General features: G+C 34.4%; 2 protein-coding genes and 1 long non-coding RNA gene across 5 annotated transcripts; 1 reads left to right on the top strand and 2 right to left on the bottom strand.

Annotated features, from left to right (window-relative positions):
- Window positions 1-2,843: 2,843 nt before the first annotated feature.
- On the top strand, window positions 2,844-7,285 carry LOC108220728 (uncharacterized). Its single transcript, XM_017394578.2, has 4 exons — window positions 2,844-2,972; window positions 3,247-3,423; window positions 4,231-5,919; window positions 6,907-7,285. Exons 1-3 carry the CDS (start codon window positions 2,958-2,960, stop codon window positions 5,911-5,913), a joined length of 1,875 nt encoding a protein of 624 aa, XP_017250067.1. The 5' UTR covers window positions 2,844-2,957; the 3' UTR covers window positions 5,914-5,919; window positions 6,907-7,285.
- A 737-nt stretch (window positions 7,286-8,022) lies between these two features.
- Window positions 8,023-11,737, bottom strand: LOC108223352 (TORTIFOLIA1-like protein 4). 3 transcript variants are annotated; one of them, XM_017397553.2, is made up of 5 exons: window positions 10,759-11,737; window positions 10,432-10,540; window positions 9,518-10,077; window positions 8,791-9,202; window positions 8,023-8,305 (listed from the first exon to the last, which is right to left on the bottom strand). In XM_017397553.2, the coding sequence occupies exons 1-4, from the start codon at window positions 11,566-11,568 to the stop codon at window positions 8,828-8,830; spliced, it is 1,854 nt and encodes a 617-aa protein (XP_017253042.1). In that variant the 5' UTR covers window positions 11,569-11,737; the 3' UTR covers window positions 8,023-8,305; window positions 8,791-8,827. The 3 variants fall into 3 exon arrangements, with proteins under 3 accessions (XP_017253042.1, XP_017253044.1, XP_017253043.1); XM_017397555.2 differs by having other exon boundaries at window positions 9,518-10,074; window positions 10,759-11,734; XM_017397554.2 differs by having other exon boundaries at window positions 8,163-8,301; window positions 10,759-11,707.
- Window positions 11,738-17,719: 5,982 nt separating this feature from the next.
- On the bottom strand, window positions 17,720-21,310 carry LOC108222057 (uncharacterized). Its single transcript, XR_001806909.2, has 2 exons — window positions 18,712-21,310; window positions 17,720-18,560 (listed from the first exon to the last, which is right to left on the bottom strand). It is a non-coding gene; the product is annotated as an uncharacterized LOC108222057 (long non-coding RNA).
- Between the last annotated feature and the right edge of the window lie 4,127 nt (window positions 21,311-25,437).

The following is a 25,437-nucleotide window of genomic DNA, read 5'->3' on the forward strand; positions in this document are numbered from 1 at the left end:
GTACAATAACGAAATAAAATAATAACCCGTTAAGAAAATAAGTAAAGGGATAAAAAGCTCAAAAGTAAAAAAGGTGAGTTAAATGGTGAGACTGTTCCCTCTCATTTCTTTACCGTTACTATTTTGGGATGTCCCTCTTATTTCTTTACGTTACTATAAATAGTAAGTTTTTATATTCCCCTACTATCTCATATTTAACTATAAAAATTATTATTACACCCACTACTTTCCTCCACTATTTCAAATCTATTATTAAATATTGATAGGTCCCACCACTTTACCCACTTTTCATCTAACTTTACTCATTTTTCATACATTGTCTTGGTCTCCGTGTCCCCCTCCAATGTAAACAATTGAGAGGGACGGAGGGAGTAGTATTTAATGTATAATAAATATTTATACTTGGTTGGATTTTATGAAAATAAGTAAAGTAGCGGACAAAAATAAGAAATGTGGGTTGAGTGGTGGCGCAATTAATTTTTAATATTTAAAGTGAGTACATTGTAGGATAGTAGTGGGAATTTTTCATATTATAAAATTAATTGTTTTTAATTGGAATGTTGAAAGTTGAAAGGAACGACACAAAAATGAAAAATATAAGAAATATATTATTTATAATTTTTATTTTATACTAATGATTCATTTTTAAATTAAATTTCTTTAAAGATATTATAGTATTTCCACTATAGTTGGCTGTAATGGTTAGCTAAATTAAACCGGTAAGACTATGTAAAATTTGTTGGCCTATAATATATTTTGTTTCGATGGTACTTGCTATATTGATTGATTATTTTAAATATAACATGTTATTGTTATTTTAAATTGTTATATAACAAAAAGTATTAGTTTAATATGATAATTGATCACGTGTCATTTGCTACAGAGGAATAGCCACAGAAAAACCATACTATCTCTTAACTAAAAAAACCCTTAACTAAAAACTTAATTGGCATAATAATGAGAAAAATATAAATAACCTTATCAAAATATCACACTCCAACAATACTATCTCTTATCTATAATTTTAACCAAGCTCGTATGGAATGACTATATTTGTCGAACTAATACAAATTTGCAGTAAATATCATGTCATCGATTATCACATTAAAATAAGACATTACATTTATAACAACTTGTAACATGTTAAATTTAAAATATTATCGGTATCATCAAAACAAAATGTGTTACAAATACAACAAATTTTATATAATATTTTATAAGTACAATTTAGTCTATTATTATAGTCAATGCTCTTGATTCAAGTTCATCGTAGCAAAGTTCGCTGCTGTGAGTTTACTTTTTGCACGCATTTCGAGGTTCTTATAAAGTATAGTTCTGTAATGTTTTTTTAAATTTTTTATTTTAAATAAAATTTCAAAATCAAATTTTTATTCTGAAAAAAATATTACGGAATTATTTTTTAAAACAGTCTTAAAACATGCCGAAAAGTAACATATAAAATCAATTGAACAAGAAAGAGGGAGTGAGATATAGGTGGTGTTTGTTTACCACTTAAAAGCCCAGCTTCCGGATTTATAAATTAGAATCACTTATTCGTACCGTTTGTGTAAAAAATCAAGAAACACTTATAAAAAGTTAGGAATTTAGCTTTTGTATCAGGACTTCTACTTCTATCTCAAACACTTTAATCAATTATAAGTCTTAACTTGTTTCTAACTTTCTACTCCGTTTTTTTATTTTAAACAAGAATCACTTATATTAAACTCATACAAACGGTCCCGTAAATGCACGAATCCACGTTAGTCTTTTTCAGATCATGTGGCCCCTCCGGTTTCTTAATCTATCAACAAAATATCCATGTTCTTTTAGTTTCTAAAATCATCTTCATAATATATTTTAATTTTGCCAAGGAGTGGCAAAATAGTAAATAAGACTTAATACCAGGGATAATTTGGGAGGGTACCTTGTAATCTTGTATGACTATGTGCTAAGAGCATCTCCAACGGGCTTCTCAAACAAGCTCTTAACTCTAAATTTTAGGAGGATATAAAAAAATAGAGCTCCAATGGGCTCCTAGTAGCTATTTAAAAATTTTAAAGCTTACGCTCTCTCCTTTCTTTTAAACAGCATCTAGGTGCTCCTAACTTATTTTCATTGAATAAAATAATCACTTCCTTCTATTTCTATTCACTTCTCTCTAATTCGTTTTCCAATTTTTTGCTCAAATAATGATAAACTATGAGTAAAGAGCAAGTATAAAAAGTATGGTTGGAGTTGTCACGATATTCAATGTATTAATTTACTAGGAGCCATAGATTATATTATTTTTTGGGTTAATGATCAAGTGAATTACTGAAGTGGACTCGATATATCAAGTTGGTCACCGTAATCAAAACGGTTTCAAATCAGTCATTAAAGTCAGTTAAAGGTTCCTCTAAATATGAATTCAAGAATTACAAATATTATTTACAGAGGTTTACACATTATTCTTGAGTGTTACTGCAACTAAGTACAATATTAGGACTTATAGTATTTATGATAATATATATTTAGATTTTATCAAATTTATTTACTATTTATTTTTAATTAAAAACATAGAAAACAACTTTTAAATAAAAAATAAGTAGTAAATAGACTTAATAAAATCTAAATATATTATCATAAATACTAAAATTCATAATCTTGTACTTAGTTATGGTAACATTGAAGAATAATGTGTAAACTTCTATAAAAAATAATTTTTATTCCTTGAACTCATATTTAGAGGTATCTTTAATTGACTTTAGTGATTAATTTGAGATCATTTTAAATTCGGTGATCAACTTGATAAATCGAGTCTACTTGAGTGACTCACTTGATTATTAACCTGTTTTAAAGTATAAGTTGCAACACACCGACCAAAGCAGCTCTCCTAGAAGCCAACTTCACTTTCTTCCCCAACTAAAACTAAAAAACATCATTCGAACATTTTAAGGAACCAGAAGAATCTAGAACAAATGGACTCCAACCAGGTAATCAAAATCGTGCAACCCCATTACCTTAACCTAACCCTAGATCGTCCTCATTTCACGGCGACGCATTCGCCGGAGCCACCATTACCGACCACCCACCTGATTTTTCATTGGTTTAGTTATTTTTTTTGTACTTTTTCGCAAAAAAATTGAATCTTTTTAAGGGGGGTTGCTTTTGATCTTCTGTTTGAATGCTCCATTGGTGTTTAAGCGATTGTTTATGTATGTCTGGTTTTATTGAAGGGGATTTATCTGTTGTTTTTTGGGTTTGCAGGGACTTGAGGCCTTGAAAAAAGCTTTTGGTGATGTAATCTTGAATACATCAGAAGAAGCAGCTTCCAGAGTAATGGCTGCGGAGAAGAGGGCTCAACAATTGGAGCAAGAAATTCGAGGCACGAAAGATGAGGCGGTTCAGATGATGGTTAGGCTGAAGAAGAAGATGGATGATGAGGTATAATTTTGATTTTTACATTTAATTGTTTTTATTGTATGCATAGATTGAATTGTTTCTTTTTTGTAGACATGTATAATGTTTGTTTCGGAATTGTGTATTGAAATTCTATAACATCAATATTGTTTGGTGATTTAGTTCATGTTTGTTAAAAAACAAAAATCATGTCTTGATTAGTTTGGTTGCCATATTTATGATAGTGATGCATCTGTTTTTGAGTTTTTGTGGTTTGATGAACTAGGTGTTCTATGAGGTTGCTTCGATTATGCTAAATTTTGTGCCCTCGTGTTTCTTTTGTGGAAGTGATCGAATTGGCAATTAAATTTAGGGGGAGCTGGTGTTAATGTAGTCACTTTGTTCTAATTATGGATGTCAGGGCCTATATTTTAATCTTGTTCTTAGATTTTACTTGCCTACTGATTAATAGTTTACATATTCATGTCTGTTATCGTCCATATATTCTTTCCTCTTAAGGTTTTAACTTCTATTTGATGGCGGACTATTGAGTAACTTGTCCAAATAGATGTTTTAAGTTAAGGCAAGATAATATAAACCTAATCTCCATATTTTTGGCAAGGTACTTAAGGTTCTAACTTTTATTTAACATGTCTCTTGTGCTTCGGAAAATATGTCTGCTGCACTGTTGCACGTATAGTTTAAAGGTTAAAATAACAGCAATGGGGGTACAATCAATTCCACCGAAAATTCAAGCTTTTTGTGCTCCTTGTGTTGGTATTCTCTTTCTGTTTAGACATCTTTCTAGTGGGTCCAATATTACATTTCTGATACACTATAGCATCATTGCAGATTAGTGAAGCAACCATGGCATCTCGAAATCGACAAGAAAAGATTGATGAACTTGAAGCACAGCTTCAGGAAGCGGAGGATATAGTGACCGAGACAAGAGAAAAGCTGAGACATGAACAAGCTAAATTTGAAAGGGTGGCGAGGAGGGAAATGCAGCGCCAGGACAAGCATGACTATGCTAGTTTAACAGAAGCATTTGATAGAAAGAGACAGTCTCGTTCTGTTCCTTGCCCTCCCTTGGAATTTCAGAAAGATCCTCTTATAACTTCTGACAATGAGAATCCATATCTGAATCAAAGGTCTGAATACCCTAATTGCTCTACTGAACCTCTGATCAGGAATTTATATGGCCCCATGCCTGAATTACCTTCTATAATTTCGAGAAGCAAGAAGCACAAAGTTTTCAGAAATGCATGCACGCAGAGAATTCACGCATGTGAAAGGAACATTGTGGGCAATGAGTTGTCTTTATCAGGACAGCATGATGATGCAAGTGGCAAGGGAATGGTTGAAGGAGCAGAAAAGGATATTAATACATGCAAATCTACCTTCAGCGAGGTTCACAAGGTGCTTAATATCGAGAGCAAAAAAGTGGCGGGTAAGAATGACAGTATTAGCGGCGGGTATGAGGTTCAGCCTATGAAATCAATTCCAGAAGAAGTGAAAAAAGCTACTGAGTATAGCAAGAATACATTGTGTTGGTTGAATAAAGCTACTGAAACAAATGTCAATGATAAAGAAGGCGACTCTGAAAAGCTGATATCTAAGAGTGAGACTCCATTTAAAACAGAAGCCAAGTATGGGAAAAATAAAAACACTCTAGGCAAGAAAATTTCTGATAACATGTTTATGAAGGGATGTAAAAATCATGGTGTTCCGCACTCAGACCCTATTCCCAAATCAGATGGGGACAATCCACAGCCTAATGAAGATCCTACAGCCAATAAGCCAAAATTATCCTTTGATACAGCAGGCCTCGAGACACCACTGGGGTGTGCAAAATCTGCTGAAATAAAGGACAATGGTAGAGAAGGTGACACTGAAAAGTTGATATCTAAAGGTAAGCCTCCAGTAGAAATAGCTACTAAGTATCAAAAGAATAGAAGTGCTATAGGCAAGAAAATCCCTGATAAAATGTTCGAGAACAGACATGAAACTTTTGGTGCTCGTAACTCATACCCGAATCCGACATCAGTTCAGAACAATGTGCAGCCTAAAAAAGATCCTAAAGTCACTATGCCAAAGTTATCACCGGATATAAAAGGCATGGAGACACAGCTAGAGTGTGCGAAAACTACTGAAACAAATAACAATGGTAAACAAAGTGGCACTGAAGGTTTGATACCCAATGGTGACCCTCCAGTCAATATATCAGTACCTTCTGTTCAAGAAGGCGTTTCTGCAGACAGTTCAGACATTGAAGTATCTAATTCAAATCTGAAGAAAGTTGATGAGCATATTCTAAAATCAAAGCTCAAAATCAACGATGCAACAAATACAGGTTTTTCTCTGCAACTTTTCAAATACACATTCCAAAGGAAGAGGAAGAGAGAAATTGTGAGCATCTCTGATGGAGCTGTCCTGGCTGACAACCACACTCTAGAGAGAAGGAAGGAAACTAAGGATACATCAGAACAGTCAGAGAAGTCTAGCTTGGCAGCTTATTCTGGAGGCAGTCAGTGAGCACAGGTTGGTGATTTACGTTTGTGTTTTCATGCTTAGAAAAGTTTTTTATAAACGTAGTATAAGATATATATTTTGTGTGCCTTAGCAATCAGAATTTGTGATGAAGATCATGCAGTATAGAGTATTTGAAATATGTTAAGACATGTCCAAATGAAGCCATAAATTTACAGAATTTTGTTTCCATGTCAGTCTATATTTTGTAACATTACTTGTGTCTCATATAATCGTTTTAGTGTAATTAATGAGGCGCAGTAGATAACCTGTAAGTGGTTCTGGGGCATGTCTAATGTGACTATTCCGGGCAATTGATAAACTGCTAGTCCACACCACAAGCCCATGCCTTCTTGAGTCTCTGAACAATCACATAATTTGTTATGTGCTAAAGCGTAAGACTTTCTTTCAAGTGCGATATTCTATAAAATGATGATCTGCAGTTATTGTTGTGGTTTTAATTTCAGTCAACTGCTGTTTCTGCCAATTCCATTTGTAGTCATCTTATTTCTTTATAACCCTTTATGCACTGAAGTTTCTGAATTCCTAGATTAACCTTTTGCTCCCTCTTGCCCCCCAAAGAGCTGCTCTAATTTTATTAATAAAATCAAATATAATTTAATACGAGTCTGACACCTATATATTTATGAATGATGCCAGATCTACAGCTTCATATTTTCTGAATTTGACTATTTGAATCGTCTACTCTGGAATGGTCTTGTGGGTGTTCCAGCACCATATATATGGTAGTCTCTTTACTAGGGATTTAATGTGAAGATTGAAAATAACGTAGTAATAGAAGTTACTAACCAGGGTTCTGGATTAGGATATTAGTATTAGGAATTATCATTCTTGAGAGGTTTGTGTACTGTTGGTTAGACCATTTATTATAGTCTGAATCTCTGCGTACTAGTGATTTACTTTTATAGTATGTGGTAGCAGTGATCTGTCTCCTTTCACGGCGATATGTTAATTACTCCCCCCCTCTCTTATTTGCAGGAAAATAAGAAAATGCTGATTGTAAATCATAGTGTTTTGTGATTAGTAAGCAAGAGTTTGTTAAGTTGAAGAGCGTGCAGACCAGCGCTTTTACAGAATTACAGTGTTGATGCAAAGATGGTGTGTTCCATTTGAACTGCCAACCAGCGGCTTATTCCAGAGAAAGATGTAGATTTCAGAGACTGACACCTTTAGGAATGTCATTTTTACAATTTACCTTGACTCTTTGCCTTTGTTGTAAGTTGTAACCTCTATATTTCTCTCCCATAACCATCTGCCCGTCTGTCTCTCACATGGTGACTTTAGTATAAGATCTTAACCTTGTCTTTTACTGAAATTGCGAAGGTTTTCAAGTTTATAATTAAACTTTTTAGACTTACTGGTTGGCAGCATTTAGTATCACAGATATATCACAAATTCTTTTCCTATCTTGGTAGTTGGTAATATAGCAACTACACAAGATTTGTGATCCTTCACAATCTGGTATTCAACCTTTAAGGAGTTTTAATACTTGAATTGCTCAAAGCTTATACGAAACCGAGAGAACACACTTCCCTTCCCATCTGGTATGCCAGGAAAATTTCACTAGCTAATCCAGCTAGTAAGGATTTCCGACTTGCCTTTGCAGAGGACCTTTTCAAGTTATCTGCTATTATTTGAATAGAAATAATCACTTATGTTTGTTGACAATTGACAAGCAAAGTTCAGCTGATTAAAATTCATGGATTCTCTTCAACCTCTGTAGCTATTAGAGCTTAATCTTGCTCATAAGCATCACCTATACGCCTATACATGATATTTATAGGCATTCTCATTGGTCCCTAGAAAACGAGTTGATCTTGCTGAACATGGTTATTTTTCCATATTAGACGAGGTTGTGTTTTAGTTGCTTAATATTTTCACACTATATCCAAAGCAGACTGGTGGCTAAATATTTGTGATGGTTTTTACTCACCGGACGTTTTACAAATTCTATTAGCAAACACATCTGTTAATTTGCTCCCCTTGCATTTCATAACATCCTTTGTTCCTTTGATCAAATAAGTAGATTTGACATTATTCATTGTGAGTGATTTCATTATACTGAATGTATTAAACATAGTGTAACATCTAATATAAAACAACCATTGGTGGATATATTTTCCTGGAAAAAGTTTCTCTGTACATATGCCTCTGGGGAAGACTTGAAATAAGTTGTCAAGTAGCAAATAGCAAACCTTAGTTTCCAAATCTTAATCAATTAAAATGATAGACATAGAATGATAGATATTAATACTGCTTCTATACAGTTTAGTACAAGCTTGTCCAGATACTGCTCGTACAGATGTACTTGCAGCGGAGTTTTGACTTCCGGTAATTTTTGCAACTCCCTGCTTCAGATGCAGCACACAGAGCCTGCCTATTCAACACCAAAACATAATGTCAAATAATTTAGTTTTTGCCACTTGATGGATAGAAAACATTAGAAAGAATTATCCCATCTAGTTCAAACTAAAATTCAAAGATTTTTACTTTTTGATTTCATCACTAAGATGAGCACAAAAAAATACGGCCCGCAAGTATTTACCGAAATCATGAAGTCAAAAAATGGAGTTGAGAAGCTAAAATATCAAAAATTCAGCCAGATTGATTTTAAGGCTTTGGGATGGAATATATGAGCAGAATCAACTGCAATAAATTAAAATATAAAGAACTATTGTAATACTATATGGACGCGTGCAATACTTGTACCCATCTACGGATGGTGCTTGTTAATGATTAGAGGCAGGTAGGATGCAACAGTAGTACCAAACTAAGCTTGTCTTAGTAAATTAGAGTTTCACTGAAAATTAATTATACAATTGTAAATGAAACTAAATGAATTTGCCTATATAAACACATTACCTGATCATATTCAACGCAAATGATGTGCTGATGCACGTCATGTGGAATTTTGGACAATCTCTGATATCCCTTGGGAGTTGCCATGGACCTCTGCTAAAGGATTGACAATGAAGCCACTACTGTTCTGAAGACGTGCTCTTCTATTCTCCAGTTTGCTTCCATTCTTAATTGCCATGTTGTGCCTAATAGCCTCTGTTGAGGCTGAATTGTTACCTTCTGCTCTCCTCCAAAGCTTTGAATATAGAAAGTCTGCAACAGGCAGCTTGCAGCATGTAGTCCCTGCAGAGCGAGTACCTGATATCCTTCCAGCTGACACTGCCAAATCAAGCGAGATCTCTTCCAAGGACAGCTCCAAGCCATGAACTCGGGATTCCAAGGAACGCATACTATTTTGTGATGTCCCGATAAAACCCTGCAATTAACATTTACAGGAGAAAGAAGCCTAATTAAGTAGAATATTCGCAGAAACCTAAGAAGACTAAATTCATGTGTTGTGATGTGTTTGTGATGTGTCCAACACAACAATGTAGAGAGCAAATCAAGGCCAATAAAAATTATGTGGATAGTTTGCTTCATTGGCCAAATAAAGAGTTAATGACATGGTCTCAAGATTAATCCCAAAAGGCATCATCCAAATTAAAGATTTTGACTTCCATGTTGCTACAATGATAGACAGGGGAAGAGATACTTTTATCAGAAGGCCTATTTCCAAGGTTGAGAATTTTACCTGGAGTAAATCAAACAAAGTGGATTGCTGGTTTTCAATTTGAAGAAGCTGCTTGCGAATCAAGAGTAGATCCTCACTCTCTTTATGGTTTCCATGATGATTTCCGACGACATTGTTAGCTTTTGCCACATAATCTGAAACTTCATCACAAAGATGCAAACTTGAGCCAGCTTTAGACCCATCGAAATTGTGTGTATTTTCCTCAGAGTTCCTACTGAAAAGTTCCCTTCTAGTTTCAACCTTTGTAACTCTATTGATCTCCTCTCCATCTTTGTTGCAAAATTTCTCATTTCTAAATTTAAAATCCTCTGAAACAACTGCAGAAACCGGAGTTGCGGTTTCAATTTTCCGGTTAGGAGGCTTTTTGCGATCAAGCTTTCTAAACATAGCGGGGCCTGTTTTCTTTTCAGTGAACTCTGGAGGATTTCTTTTACTGGCAATTGCTGCGGAAGAATAATCAAGCAAAGGCAAACCATTATTCTTGCTCATCTGAGGAGGTCTAGAATTAATTGAGCGAGTAGATTTAAGGCCAGGAGCATAGCGTCCATTGCTAGGAACTTCTGCCCACAAAATAAACACATTGAATTAAGAAAACTATGAGATCAAATTATTATTTTCTTTTAATAAGAGAAAGGGCAGAAAATGAGATATAAGGTCTGTGTTAATCCATTTCATCCATATAAATAAAATTTTATATGAGATAATAGCTTATTCTACTGCCTAGAACAGGAAATTCTCAATGCATCTGGTTCATCTGCATTTACACATTTGCAATATACTAATGAAATAGGTTTCTTACTGGAAAAGGATAGCATCACTAACATTAATTCAGTGTACAGTAAACATCAACCATATGAATCTTTTTGTTCAATAAATAATTCACTAACTATAGAAAACAAACAAAAAAGCAATACCTTTCGAAGAAGATTGAGATTCGGAAAGCGGTGAAACCTCATCAAGTGCATCTGGAATCTCTCTCCAAGCTTCCACCATCAAAGTCATAGCCTCTCTCACTACTTTTACCTACAAAATATCCGGGCACTAACTTCAGCATTTCATCAGTAGTAACAATTCCATTAGCTCATCAACACGTAATCACGCCAGGTACTCATTGTATCTACTTATTCATATTCCCTATTAACAGATGCAGATTCTATACACTACATAGATATTTTCATGTGTGCCTAACCAGTAATCGAACAATAAAATTAATTCAAAATTCAATCAAATCGAAGACACACCTTGTCGTGTCGTTTGGCCTCAAATGTCTTCAAACAAGAAGCCTTATATTCCGGCAACACATCCCTCTCCACAACCGCAAGCTTCACCAATGCCTCCGCAGCAGCCTTCCTCGCCGCCCAATCCTCACTACCAACAAACTCAACAAAACACTTGACAAAATTCCTCACAATTTGCTGACTCAAACTCCCATTAGCTCCAATCACACTGCCGAAAACAGTCAACAACGCGGCTTTCGCCTTAAAACTCTCCGACCTTAACAACTTCTCCAATCTCGGCAACAACCGCTTCAGAAACACCGGATCCGGATCCGGAGCTCCATCAATCGCCGCCGCAACGCATAACGCAGCGCCAATCTGCGAGTTCAAGTCCTGCTCCGTCACCAACGCGTCAATCAGCGGCTTCGCGATCGAAGTAAACGGAGGCTTCGTAATGTGCGACGAAATCGAACCAATCGCCGCGACACAAGCAGATCGCACCGCCGAGTCATTATCGCGGAGGCGCCGAATCACAGAACTAATTAGCTTAGACAGATGCGGAGAGAGGAGATTACCGTGAGATTCCGAGAGCAGAGAAACTAACTTCACACATTGTTTCCTCACCGGCGACTTATCCGCCGAATCAGTCGCCGTAATCGACGATATAAACGGCGACAACGAGTCATGACTCAGTGTCCTCGCAATCGACTCCAGCTCCACCGACGCCGCCGAGTAAGTATCTCTATCAGAAAGCTTGTTCAAGCAGGTGAGTACTCTCTGCTTGAACTCGCGTGTCATCGTGGCTTGATTCGTCGACTGCTTGAGTGCCGCCATTGTTGTACGGAACAAAATGAGCTTTATAAGATTATAAAAATAAGATCTTTATAATTCCCGGCGGCATTATCGCCGGAAAATCAGAGGCAGTTGTGACTGTGATGTAGTGTCTGGTTAGTTACTACATTTGCATCTGGTGTGTGTGATGTTTCCTTTTTAAAAGAGGGTGAGAGAGAGCACTTTTTTAATGGATAATTTTATTAAAATAAAAAGGAATTATGGGTTAAAATAATTAAAAGTGTGTTTTATAAATTATTAAATCCTACTGGCTTAACTTTTGTGTACCTAGCTACCAACTACTTTATTGGTGGCCATATCTTGGTGTAACAGTTTTGAAGTGTTAGATAGCACTTATTTATCAAAGAAAAGTGGTTGATAATAAAAAAAATAAAGTTTTTACAAATATATGATTCGATATTTATCAAAAGGTGATCATCGTATAAAATTATTCTTACTTAAAAATATTCAATAATATTAGTATTTTAAACAAAAATTGAACTCATAAAATACAATATTTGAGTAAGGGGTGGATCTTGGAAGAGGCAAGGGACACGTGTCCTCCCTAAAATTATTTTTTACATTTTTTTATCATTTTAAATTTTAGAAAATTGTAGAAGTGTCCCCACATAATTTAGAAATTATAAAAATATAAAATTTTGCAATATTTAAACATATCAAACGTAAAACGGAAATACTATATCCAGAGCAAAATTTTTATATCCAGAGCAAACAACCATGAAAAGACAAAACTGACCCCGTGCATACACAATAACAGCAAAAGAAAAAAATAATGTGAGGGATAATTTTGTCTTTTGATACTTTTTCAGCTCTGGATATAAAAATTTGCTCTGGATATAACATTTCTCAACATAAAATCTCCTTAAATGCACTATTATATATATATATATATATATATATAATTAAAATGTATTAATTACACAAAATTTATTTGTTACAAAAGCTATATTTACATCGGATTTCACCGGTCTTCATGCCAAGCAGCCGCAAACAGAATTTAAGCAGTTTTTTCCACCTTTACTTGTTCCACCATATTAACAAGAGATGAGCACAAATCGAATGAAAAAATTAATATCGAAAAAACCACACGAAACTGCACCGAATAAAAATTGCACCAATATTTTGGTTTTGGTTTCTAAAATTTTAAAACCGAATATAAATCAAACAGAATCACAACAATATTTATATTTATTTACTTATTTTATATATTTAATATAATATATAAATTATATCTTTTTTAATTTACCGTCTATTCTTCTTCTGCCATCTCTGTGTTGTAGAGTACCAACTTATCATCTTACTCATCATATCGATCAATAGTTTCGTATTTTCCTGATGACTACTAATGTAACCATGAAGATATTCCTATTATTGGCGTATTTGTTGTAAATTTTTTAAAGACGCCGACATCCAAGGGTTTTTCGAACACTTCATGGTTTGAAAATCGAACTGCACCACATAAAATAGAAACCGCTTATTTTATAAACCGAACCGCACCATTATATTTGGTTCGGTTTCGATTTTCAATTTTAAAAACCGCACTTTGTGGTTCTGGTTGCGGCATGCACATCCCTAATATTATAATTCAGAAAAACTTCTTTTTAATAGTTAACATAATTTTATATGCAATATAAGCATGGGAAAAAAAATTAAGCCTTTAAATATAATTTAGTATGTCGAGAAGAGTGCTATTATTCTCATACATAAATACTTAAAATTCTTAATTCCAAAAATAAATCTAAACCATTAATATCTAAAGTACTATTATGTTTTAGTGAATTTTCTAAATTAAGACAACTATTTCAATTTTTTATCATCCAAAAAGACTTCATTTTTCTTTACTTATAAAAAGCCAATTTTTTTCATATATCTTAAATTAACCCAATCTACTTTGTAGTGATGATAAAGCTTGATCTACAATATATAAAAAGTAATCAAACCTAAATTACAAAATAAATTACAGACCATACATGTTTGAATTATTAGTAGTTTCACTAGTAGACTATTAAAATTTCACATTACATATATTTTTTATTTTTTGATATTTTATAACATCATTAAAATAAGTATATAACAACATCTGTACGGTTAAATCTTCAAGAAATATTTGATTTTATTTTAAATATTAATTGACATTTTGAGAAGAAAAATTAAATTTTCCGAAACCAACTTGAATCGACTCGAATTGTTCATGAATAACTCGAACTCGACTCATTTCTTAATGAACTCGAGTTCAAACGACAAAAAATGTTTGAAAAACTTAATGATCAAACTTGACTCGTTAAACAAAATCCGAACTCGAAATCGATAAGCAGCAACTCAAGCTCAAACTCGATAAGTGAAAAAATTGATTCGACTCGGTAGTTCACATCCCTAACCTTTTTAATTTAAGTAATTGGTATCTTGGTATCTGACCGATTGCTTAAAATATGCGAGATTAAATGAATCGGTGCAGACCTGGGACAACCATACTCCAAGCCCATGTGGTGTTCAATTCTCGAAACGTAAAGACGGGAAAGGAAAGGAACATCTATACCTAGACAAGTGAGGTCTCGTTGTCAGCACAACCTTGTCCTAAAATTTAGCTAGATGCATCTTCTGGACTTGATTACACAACCAGATGTCAAACAAAGACTACTGTACTACCGAAACTCTCAATGACTTGTGTTTCACATTCAGATCTACTCGCAACATTTTCATAGATTCGGGGTCTTCAAATAAAGACAACCAAATATGCGTAAAACCAAGTATCTTTTGTTTTGGTTGTGCAGCATGCATCATGCATGGACCCTCTGATGGTCATTCTCAATACAGCATAATCAACGATATCACATGTCGACAATAAAGATATTATAGGTTGTCGTGAGGAAGAATTATAAATGAAACGTAAGAAGACAATTTAGTAAGGAAAAAAAGACAATAAATATGTTATCACCATTCTCATTTTTAATCTAGATCCTGACCGCTATGCATATTTCATATATTTTAGACATATTATAGAAGAAAAATTCAATTATTAGTTTTCTAATGTCCTCTCTTTTTACTTGATCAAATATGTATTATAATTTTTCACACTTTGTAAATAATATGATATAATATAAAACTATTATATGTGGTTCAACAAAAGAACACAATTATTTTAGGAATTCTATTGATACTATTTAATTTTGTTATGATCGGTGTTTTCATCCAATTTTTATGGTCTAAGACTATTCAAAGGAGATGACCAACACTGCATCCCACCATCATAGATATCCATTTAAATGACTAGCGCAACCTCCACCGCCATGAATATCCACTTAAATCTATATTGTTTTTGCAGATTTGAACCTACACACGCAGTTCTTGTTATGTTTGACAAATATTTCCAAATTGAATTTTTGTGGCCGGATAAAATTGATATTTTTCGCATTTTTCTATATAACATTGACACATCTCAATATCCGTCTTCAAAAAGAAGAGAAAAACTATACAAATAGTTCAGTAGTTCACTATGTTTGAAAAGTCATTTCAGACAAAAAGGATTCTCTCAAATTATCCGTGTGTTGAGAAAAGCAGCCCGTGAATTTGAATCTTACATATTACAGCTCAATTGTTTTTTTAACAATGTGTTATAAACTTTTGGACTGAAGTGGATGATTACTGTATAATACTTAAAAGAATTATTGTTCCTTGGAGTGCATTACAATATCAAAGGAGACGAATTATTGTCTAGGAATCTTAACGCGGATTGCATGTGCGAAATGCTAATCCAAGTCAAAGATGAATGTTTCTCAATTCTAATCTTGCCCACAACTTGTATCATGAAACACATATTATGATAATGGAGTAGCATTTTTTTTGTCTAGAATAGTAAATTCTAGCAATATTCTTTTTCTAATCATATTTGCATAATTAGTAGCTGCTAATCAATGATTTAAAGCCAAATTATCTTGATTCCAAATGCCACATGCCATCAACTAGCAGATCAGAGTTGCTGTCAAAAAGGAAAAAGCAACAGCAATGAGTTGTAGTTTTTGGCCTCATCCCTTCTGATCTCTGTTCCATGGTTTATTTATAATCAGTTTGGTAACTAATACAAGATTTAGGGTCCAGATGTATTAGGAGATCAGATTTTATGTCTGAATAACATGACACAGTAATGTCGGCAGAGTGGTTTCTGTGAGCCATATTGATTTCTCCTGATCAGTGAATCCGTCAACATCACGCGACTGTTGAGGCACAGTGAATTAGTGATTTATGTAATCCAATAATAGTTGATTAATCAAATAAGCGGATGCTCTTATTACGTGATTAAGGGATGCTACAAGTTCGATACTGTCGGTGAGTGGGAACATTAAGCTTTGGGGGCAGAGAATTTGTATGAAGCTGAGTTTATTGCCTGCAGCTGAATCTGATGTAGTTATGTGTAATCCTGTTTTGATGGAATTTGCAAGGGGACACTTTCGTAGCACCATGGCGGAATTAAGGATGGCTCACCTATGTTGAAGTCCCGGATGAATGTAAATCCATCGTGTGTCATATTTTTCCAAATCCTGACATTTAGTTAAAAATCAGTGGAAATATTATTTCAAGCCCCAGCTAGCATCCAAAAATTAGCGTTTATCAATTTTAGTCCCCACTATTCTGGAATCATGAACCGGGGCGTACTGTTATTACTTTAGCACCATAAGCGATAGGTTATGACAGAACAGGCTTCTTAATCACTGCATTGTATCTTCTTATGAGGAATCGGTAAAAGCAAGGCATTCAAACAAATATTACAAAATGGACTTGATTGATTTATGGACTACGCAACTTCAGTCTGATAGAAGCTAGCTTGTTAATAGAGATTATTAAAAGGGGAATATTTTCCCAATGTGCATAACTAACAGTATCAATCGGTCAATACATATTGCAATAACCGCACCACAAGTTCAAAGATCGAAAGCTCATAGTTGAATACTAATTAAAAGTGGTTAGTATCCTAATATAGTTGCCATTACTAAACTCATTAAAACGTATAGTTTACACGATGAATTGAATGGGAACATTAAGGTGCTGAATATCTTGCTCAGTGACAAACTGTTCCAGATTTATAAAGATGGGTAGGTACTGTGAGAAGCTGAAAGTAGATGTAGCTTTAAAACTCTTTGAACTCATGATCCATAATGATTTGATATATACCGACAATTGAAACTAGCATCATCTTGTTAAATATTTCAGATTTGTAAAGATGGTTGTTTCAAGAACCAATCTGATGATAAAGCTCTGTCTTCGTTCAATATGTTGCAGTGTCCTTTAATTTCTGAAAATATAGCGATTTCAATATTTTCATTCAGTGATCTTAAAAATTAGTTGAACACACACCATGAAGCACCTTGAGGACTTTCCTGGTGAAGCATTACATCATCTGAATTTGTGTTAAGAAAAAGGTGATGGTTATTCACGAGGGTTCTACGTGGACAAAAACGATGACCAATTGCAACATATAAGTTCTGAAGAGGCTCTCAGCTAATCATGTTAGGTACAGAATGAAGTGATAAAGACCCAATGGCCAGTAGTTTAAATACTAAATCTCTAAGCTTCTCACACAGTTCATCAAATTATCGCGTGCAGACAGCATTCTCACAAGACAGAGCTTCCTACACCTCCTTTTTGCAAAATTTTACTGGATACAGCACATCTAAAATATGAGCGTGTGTGTTGAAAGGTTTTTTTGCAGTGCAACAGCCAACAGCCAACAAAAGGACAAAGCCATCACAAACATAAAGATGTGATCCATGTTTTTGTTCCATCTAGGTGTTGCTCTGCCAGAACTCATGCCTTTAAGAGTGGGAAGCATCCATTATTACTGTAACTCTCGAGTCTCACGTTGAGAAGTGTGAGATAATTATGCAGTTTATAAGCATAATACAACTACGTTGTGCACCATAAAGTCATGATCGTTCGAGAGTTTTTGGCGGACTTGTGAATCACCCAAATCGTTGCATTTCAGCTCTTATATGTAAGCTTATTTTTTATTTCCAAATTGTTGCATTTGAGCTACTATGTATAAGCTTATTTCTAATTTATGATTTAGCAATGAGGATAGGCCCGGTTTTCTTTTTTCCATTTTTTGTTATCCCAAGATTTTGCAGTAGAGCTCTCACCAGCAACTCAACTCAGAGAAAACCTCTCACTATATGTTTTTAGGTAAATGAGGACGACACCTCGTAAAAATTTATATCAAGAAGAGAGAATATACGAAGAGAGAAAAACCACCAAGAACAAACTCAAGGGGCAACACCAAACTCTAACTAAGAACATATGATAAAGATACAAGAATTCCAACCAATAAACATTAAACAAGAAATCCAAATAAAACCAGCAAACCACCAGAGCTCCTTAACCAGCTTCCAAAAACCAAAACAGCTCGCACCACCCAGACCTCTGCGCCACACCAACTTCACAAGACAATGCCAAGACGCAGACCACAAAATCTGCCACCACCAGCTCAGCAGACATATTCCTCCGAACAAATAACCGCAGCAATTTTCCACCAACACATAAGCACCACTCCTGAGCACAACAGCATACACAGAAATACCAGACCTTCGCACGCAAACATTAGAAAAACTATTAGCACTTCCATTCCCATAACAAAAAACAACACAGATCCACCACCAGATAACTATACCAAATCCCAGCCAACAAAAACATTGCAAAAACTGCAGTTCCTGCCATTCAAGGGAACTCCGACAAATACCCCAGCTGCGCAATTCTGCTAAAACTCGAGCTGACTTCACAAAATTTTAACCCAGCAGCTTTTTCTTAACATCGTCCTCAATGTCTGCGACAATATCCCAAACTCGCTTCCTGGCCAGCTGAAATAATCTAAATTTCACAGCCGCGAGAAGCAATTTATTGATCAGGCTGTGAAGGGATTTTCCCCGCCGAATAAAACACTCCCAGTCACCAGAATACATTGAACAATATCCTTTAGATTGGAACACCTTTAACACCTCAAGACAGAATTCACATTCAAAAAACAAATGTGAGATTAAGCAGTCGACCTCTAATTGCAAGCCACAAAGTAAAACAATGTTTCGGAATACTTTTAGCAAACCAAATATGATGCCATCAGGGAACAGTAGGCTTACATACCCTCAAATCCTCCCAGACCTGTCGCACACTAACTGGTCCTGCTTCCCTTTTCTCGACAACCAGATCACTTTATCAGGCCCCTCTGTAAAGAGCTGTTCACGAACCGAGCTGTTCGCGAACAAGCTCGAGCTCGGCTCGATAAAAACTCGGTTCGGCTCGGTTCGTTAAGAACTCGAGCTCGAGCTCGAATACATAAATGTGTTCGTTAAGAAAACGAGCTCGAGCCGAGCTTTTAGTGTGTTCGGCTCGTGCTCGGCTCGAACTCGTTCGACTCGAGCTCGGCTCGTTAAAGCTCGAAAAAATGCAATATTTTCACGATAATTTCGTAATATATACATGTTATTGAATGCCGAATTCAACATATAATATATCAAATCGATCAGGAGAATATTAACTATAATATGGTACCATCAAAACACACTAAAATTTTTATTTGGCTTGCTATTTTAAGAGTCAAGTAGCGGTTTGACCTTATTTTTTTTTTTGGCTCGGCTCGGCTCGTATGTGTCTGTGAACAAGCTCGTGTTCGGCTCGTTAGTTAACGAGCTCGAGCTCGAACATAAATTTTTGTTCGATAAGAAAGCTCGGCTCGGTTCGATAGGAAAAAATTTAAAGCTTGGCTCGGCTCAGCTCTGCTCGTAAACAGCCCTATCTGTCATACAAATATTAGTTTGTTGTGCCTCTGGAACCTTAGAAACAAACTCATCAGGCCAATACATGTACCATTAATATAAAAATGGGTTAATCTTATTGGGCTTCACACCAACATATCATCCGGGGCACCCTCGAATTTTCGGTCTCATTTGAAATATTGTTTTTATAAATTATATCGGTCTTAAAAGTAAAAAGTTAAATTCGACAGTTTGAGAAGTGTTACTCATGGGGATTTAACACGGTAGGCTATAGAGATTATGTAGATATGATTAATTGAATTCCTACGTCCAACAAATGGCTATATATGGAGTATTAGGGTTCTTCTTAACCCATCTCTTCCACCATCAATTTTACCCATTTTTTGGACGTGGAAATTCAATCAATTGTACTTACATAATTTCTATAACCTACTGTGTTAAAGTCACATGAGTAACACTTCTTAAACTATCGATTTATTTTGGAATTTAACGTTTTATTTTTAAGACTGATACAATTTTTGAAAACGGTGTTTCAAATGAGATCGAAAATTCAAGAGTGTCATAGATAATACATTGCTGTGAAGTGAGTGTCCAATTAGATAATTAACCCATATAAAAATCTGCCACCTTCGCCTGTTTAGTTAGACCCATCTATCTAATGTCTCTGTAGCTGCAGAAATTCGACAGAGGTTAATTCAACACCCAAGTATCAAACCAGACATTACGCTGAACATTGCCAATCTTACAAACAATAAATGGTCGCACTTCAGCCCTTAACCCGAATATACATTTCCAACTCCAGGTAGAATCCCAAGCTTCCACAAATTTCCAAAAGTTCCTTCCCCTTTGTCTATAAGAATGAATCCATTTTACCCACAGCTAGCACCTATCTGAAATAATATTCCAAATGTGATAAGTCATTAAAGCTTTATTCCAACAACGTAATGACGTAATACCTAAACCTCCTTTTTTCGGAATACAGACATCCTTCCAGGCCACTCTAGCTTTTCCTTTAGAGGCCTCCCTCCCAATCCAAATGAAGCTTCTAATCATTTTTTTCTATCTGTTTAGTAATTGAAATAACATCCAAGCAAATGACCGTATGAACTTCAAGAAAAGCTTCACCTTTCAATCAAATTACAAGTAAGATAATAATGAACTGGAACTCAAAAAGGAACATACAAACATACACATAAACTCTAATTGAAGGAAAGAAGTTAACCTGCGGTTCTGAAACCAGACTTTGATCTGTTTAGGTTCAATATTTGAGAGAATAGGGATGTCTCTAATAAGCTGTTGCCTTCTCGAAGAGCTTGGCTTTGGACACTCAGCATAAACCCTCTCCAAAGCCTCAACTTGCTCAGCTGTATACCTCACATACTTGCTACAATCCATTTGTGACTCCCCCATTCAGCTAAACAAACTATCAAACACTATATCTGCAAGAAAATGAAACTCTAAAATGATGGGCTTTTGTAAGATTTCAAGAAATGGGGTCTCTTAATTTAGGTTCTTTTGAAATGGGTTGGTCTTAGAATGTTAAATGTACAGGAAGGCACTCTCTCATGTACAAGAGAGGCAGCCTCCTCCATCAGTCATCAAGAAAAGTGTGCATTTTGTTTTAATATTTGAATTGGGTTTTTTCCTACTTTTGATAGGAAAAAAAATCAAAATTTGATTTCTGGAGGATCAGTTGAGGACTTTGTTGTTTCTCGATACCTCTGAAGTTTTGATGAAGCTATCTATATATTGAACCCGAAAATGATGCTACTCTAGCTGATCACCCCCAAAAAAAAATTGATGACAGCTGCATGAAAGATCCTAAGGGATTAATCCTCATACAACAAGGAATTTCTTTTTTTTTTTTTTGTCAGTCATACAACAAGGAATTTCAGTAACAATATTTCCAATAATTTCTGGTGCAACCAAAGTATGCGAAATTTTGGAAAAAGAATTTCAAGACAACACCAAAGTGATTTAATATTAAACTCGATTTCTTAAGAACTGAATTCGAGAACTTAAAGATGAAGGAATTAGACATAATACACATTATATCTCCCAAATGATGGAAGTAATTAATCAACTATGTGCATATGGTGAAGATGTCATGAACATAAAATTATGGACAAAATACTTATCCAAATGTTGAATTGCTGTCAAGGAACCATAGTTCTAAAGATAAAGAAAAATATAAATTTTTTTCATAATGACTTGTCACAAATTTTATGTGTTGCTGCACAACTGATTTACAATGGTTATTGACGCATTTAAAGAGTAATACTGTCAATACATATAACAAATTAAACATTTTAATATCAAAAATTAATGTTAGACATTAATAGGAGTTCTTCGTTTGAATTCAAGTATGCAAAAACTTGATCCATGAGGGGAACTAGAAGAGGATACTCAAATATGCACAAAATATTTTTTTATTTAAAGTTTCAAGGGTTTAAAGACGTTAGAGAAACTATATATGAAAAAAAAAGAGGGTGTTGTATATATGTGAAGTTTGTGTGTGGGGAATAATAACATTGAGATTCATTTCCGAAATATATCTCATAGAAAGAAAAAGGCACTATATAACTAATTCAAGCTGAGAAAAGGAGGATATTCAAATATGAATAAAAAAAATTCATTTAAAATTTTAAGAATTTAAAGATGTGGAAGAACTATATATATGAAAGTACTACACCAAGAAAGTTTGAAGCCTTCCTGGTGGGTGTGTGTGTGTGTACAACATTATGTACGATGAACTTGCAATGTTCAAAGAAGCTGGAAAAAACATGAAATTTGGGGAAATGCCATAAAAGAAAAGATCAAAATAATACATAAAAATCAAATATGAACTCATTAAATTGGTTCTCTATATATTAAAATATTATTAAATTTGAAAAGATGGAGGATGGTTAGACTAATATTTAATTAATAAGTATAAATGTTGAAGACAATGGAATGTTAATGTATCATCACAAATTTTTCTATACTTTTGATTTGTTGTATTTCAAGATGTTTTGGAATATCGTTCATAAATTTTGAACATACACACATATAATATTAAGGATTGTTGCTCACTTAGATTTGTGTCATCTTTAGAGTGAATGTGATGCACATCTTTTAAATTATCTTATTTTATTTTTTGTAAGAATGTACTTTAATTATTAGAACTACTTAGAAAACATTTGATCAAATGTCAGCGTTCTAAGATCCAAATTGGTGTTCATTTAAACCATTAAGTGAGATTTGAATTCGTTTGTTTATATTCGAAGATGAATTATGTGTATTTTTAGAAATTTAAATCATGGTTCGAACCTGATTTCTCAGATTATATTCATTAATTTATCATTCAAACAATAATTTGATATCAAATAAATAAGATATTGAAGAGAATTTAAATAAAACAGTCTTTATGTATGTGGTTAATGCATTCGAATATCAAACAAAATACTTGTGTAGCTTAAATGATTGATGGTTTATTTATATTTATGAGGTAATGAGTTCAAATCCTATAAACAACAATATTTTTATATATGAGGAGATCTATCTAGGTTCGGAATTAGGATCAGATTCAGAGCTAGCTAATTTATTTTACTACATGTGTGGCTCACTTGGACTGATAATAAAATATCATTTATAAATATTATTTACTTATTAAATAAATATTGTAATATCCCGAATTCAATTATTTGGATAATACATAATTTATATGTATTCTAATGAGTATTATTTTTCTCATATATTTATTTTAGTGTTTTAGTTAAATATTGATTTGCCTTGACAGGGTCCCATGAATATTTAATTATGGAAAAGGGTAGAGCTGTAATTCGAGTCGGGCGGCTCGCGAGCTCGCCCGGCTCGAACTCGTTTAAATAGGCTCGACTCGGCTCGTTCAGTTAAACGAGCCGAGCTCGGGCAAAGGTTCCGGCTCGTTTAATTAAACGAGCTGGCTTGACTCGACTCGTGAATTAAACGAGCCAAGTTTGGGTGGAAATTTAGACTCGATTAAGTGTATAATTAAACGAGCCGCTCGCCCGACTCGCTAAAACCGGCTCGTTTAGCTAAACGAGCCGGCTCGACTCGACTCGTGAAATTAAACGAGTCGAGTTCGGGCAGGGATTTAGGCTCGATTAGTTAAACGAGCCGGCTCGGCTCGGCTCAAATTATGCCCGGCTCGAAACTCGGCTCGCTCGGCCCGAATTACACCCCTAGGAAAGGGTGGGTTTTCATTAATGTTTTAAACCCATAAAGCCTACTAACATTATATAGGCTTGAGAGGAGATCTCTTTCGAAACCTTCTCGATATGGGACAAATAGAATTGTCGAATCCAAGAAACAAGTTAAATTTGGTTTCATTATCTGTTCAATGTGGTAGAGTACAACTTCTATATTGAATAGAAAAACTCTCAACCCACATTGATAAAAGAAAAGAGAAAGGATATATAATAATATATAGTAAGAGTGGAGACAATGTTTAACCAAAACTTGCTGATTTTGGCCATGCATCTCTTGTGATTCCGTGGGCGCCTTGCTAGTGCCCCACCCTGTCGCTTGGCGCCGCCCCATCGTCAATTCAAATCTTATTTTCTTAAGACCACCTTTGTACCACATCGATAACATAATGATATATTCTCATGAATATAACTAGTGGTCTACTTATTAAGTCAACAAACTATGTAAGCCACGCGCCGCCCTGTCGCTTAGGCGCCGCCTGGTCTCTTAGGTGCACGTGCCACCCCTGTCGCCAATTTAAATCTTATTTTATTTAGACCACCTTTATACCACTTCGAGAACAAGATAATATATATTCTCAGGAATATAAGTAGTAGCTTAGCTATTAGGTTAAAAATATGTTAGTCGAGCTTTTCTGAAAATCAATTTCTTCCTAGCACTTCGAGAAGGAGTAAAAGGAAAGACACTCCTTTCCTTATATATATATATATATATATATAGAGAGAGAGAGAGAGAGAGAGAGAGAGAGAGAGAGAGACACAACACATGCTAAATTACTAAAATTAGGAAGCGTAGCTGCTAAATTTGATACATCTACTTATTCCTAATTTGCGGTTTATTTTTATAGTTTTGTTAGTTTAGTTATGATTTCATTCAATTATTTTTAATTAGTTTATTAGATTATTAGATTAGTTGTAATTAGAGACTTAATATAGGTTTGACTTATTATAGTAAATAAATCTGTGAATATTTTAGGGAACGAAGTTGTTGGACTCCATGACAAATAAGTATTCTTACATTGCTTCTGTGAATTGTGATGCTTTCTTTGGGAAGTAAAGCTAAACCAATTGTTCAGCTGGCCGGGATCCCCAACAGTAGAACTTGTGAACGTGTTTGAATACTCATACTCATCTTGACGTGAAAGTAATATTTTGATGACTCTGATGAAATATTTATTTGGTTCATTATGTTTTCTGTGAATAAAACTAAGTTGAACCGTACATGCGATATATGCTTACAGAGCTTTATGATCCGATGATCCCTTTTTATGTACTAATTTTACAGGGAAGAATTTTGGAGAAAGATATTTAGGTAAGGGTAAAAATGTGATGAACTGAATACTAGACTTGGTGGGATTTTCAAGGAGAAGTCTTATGTAATCGACAGAAGTATTTTAAATGTGTATTTCATAATACGCTTGTGTTTTAAACTTTTAGAGGTGTGATGTAAGACATGTAAGACAAAATATGTCTTTAAGTTAGGTTGTAATGTTAAGTTTGAGATTATGAAGATATATTTTGGTGTATTTAGTAGAATGGCACCCCAGGTCGGGTTACTGAGGTCATCCCGGGCCGGGGGCGTCACAAATATTAATCTAAATTTTGTCAAAACAATACTTTCAGATCCACAAAATATAGTAATTAAATATTCAGCGTATTAGTTTTGTTAAAAATGTTTTAACTATTATGTCAAAATTAATAAATATTAAACTCAATTAAAGATTTGATTTTTTGTTGAAAATTAATTTTTTATTATTAATTCGTAATACAAAATTTTCATGTATAAAGTTGCAACACTCGAGTCCCATTATTAAAAATAGATAAAATACAGAGTTTAACATTATGGGGTTTTGAATCCTATTAACACT

The sequence above is a fragment of the Daucus carota genome, chromosome 5, assembly GCF_001625215.2.
Source record: "Daucus carota subsp. sativus chromosome 5, DH1 v3.0, whole genome shotgun sequence".
NCBI classification, from domain to species: Eukaryota; Viridiplantae; Streptophyta; class Magnoliopsida; order Apiales; family Apiaceae; genus Daucus; species Daucus carota.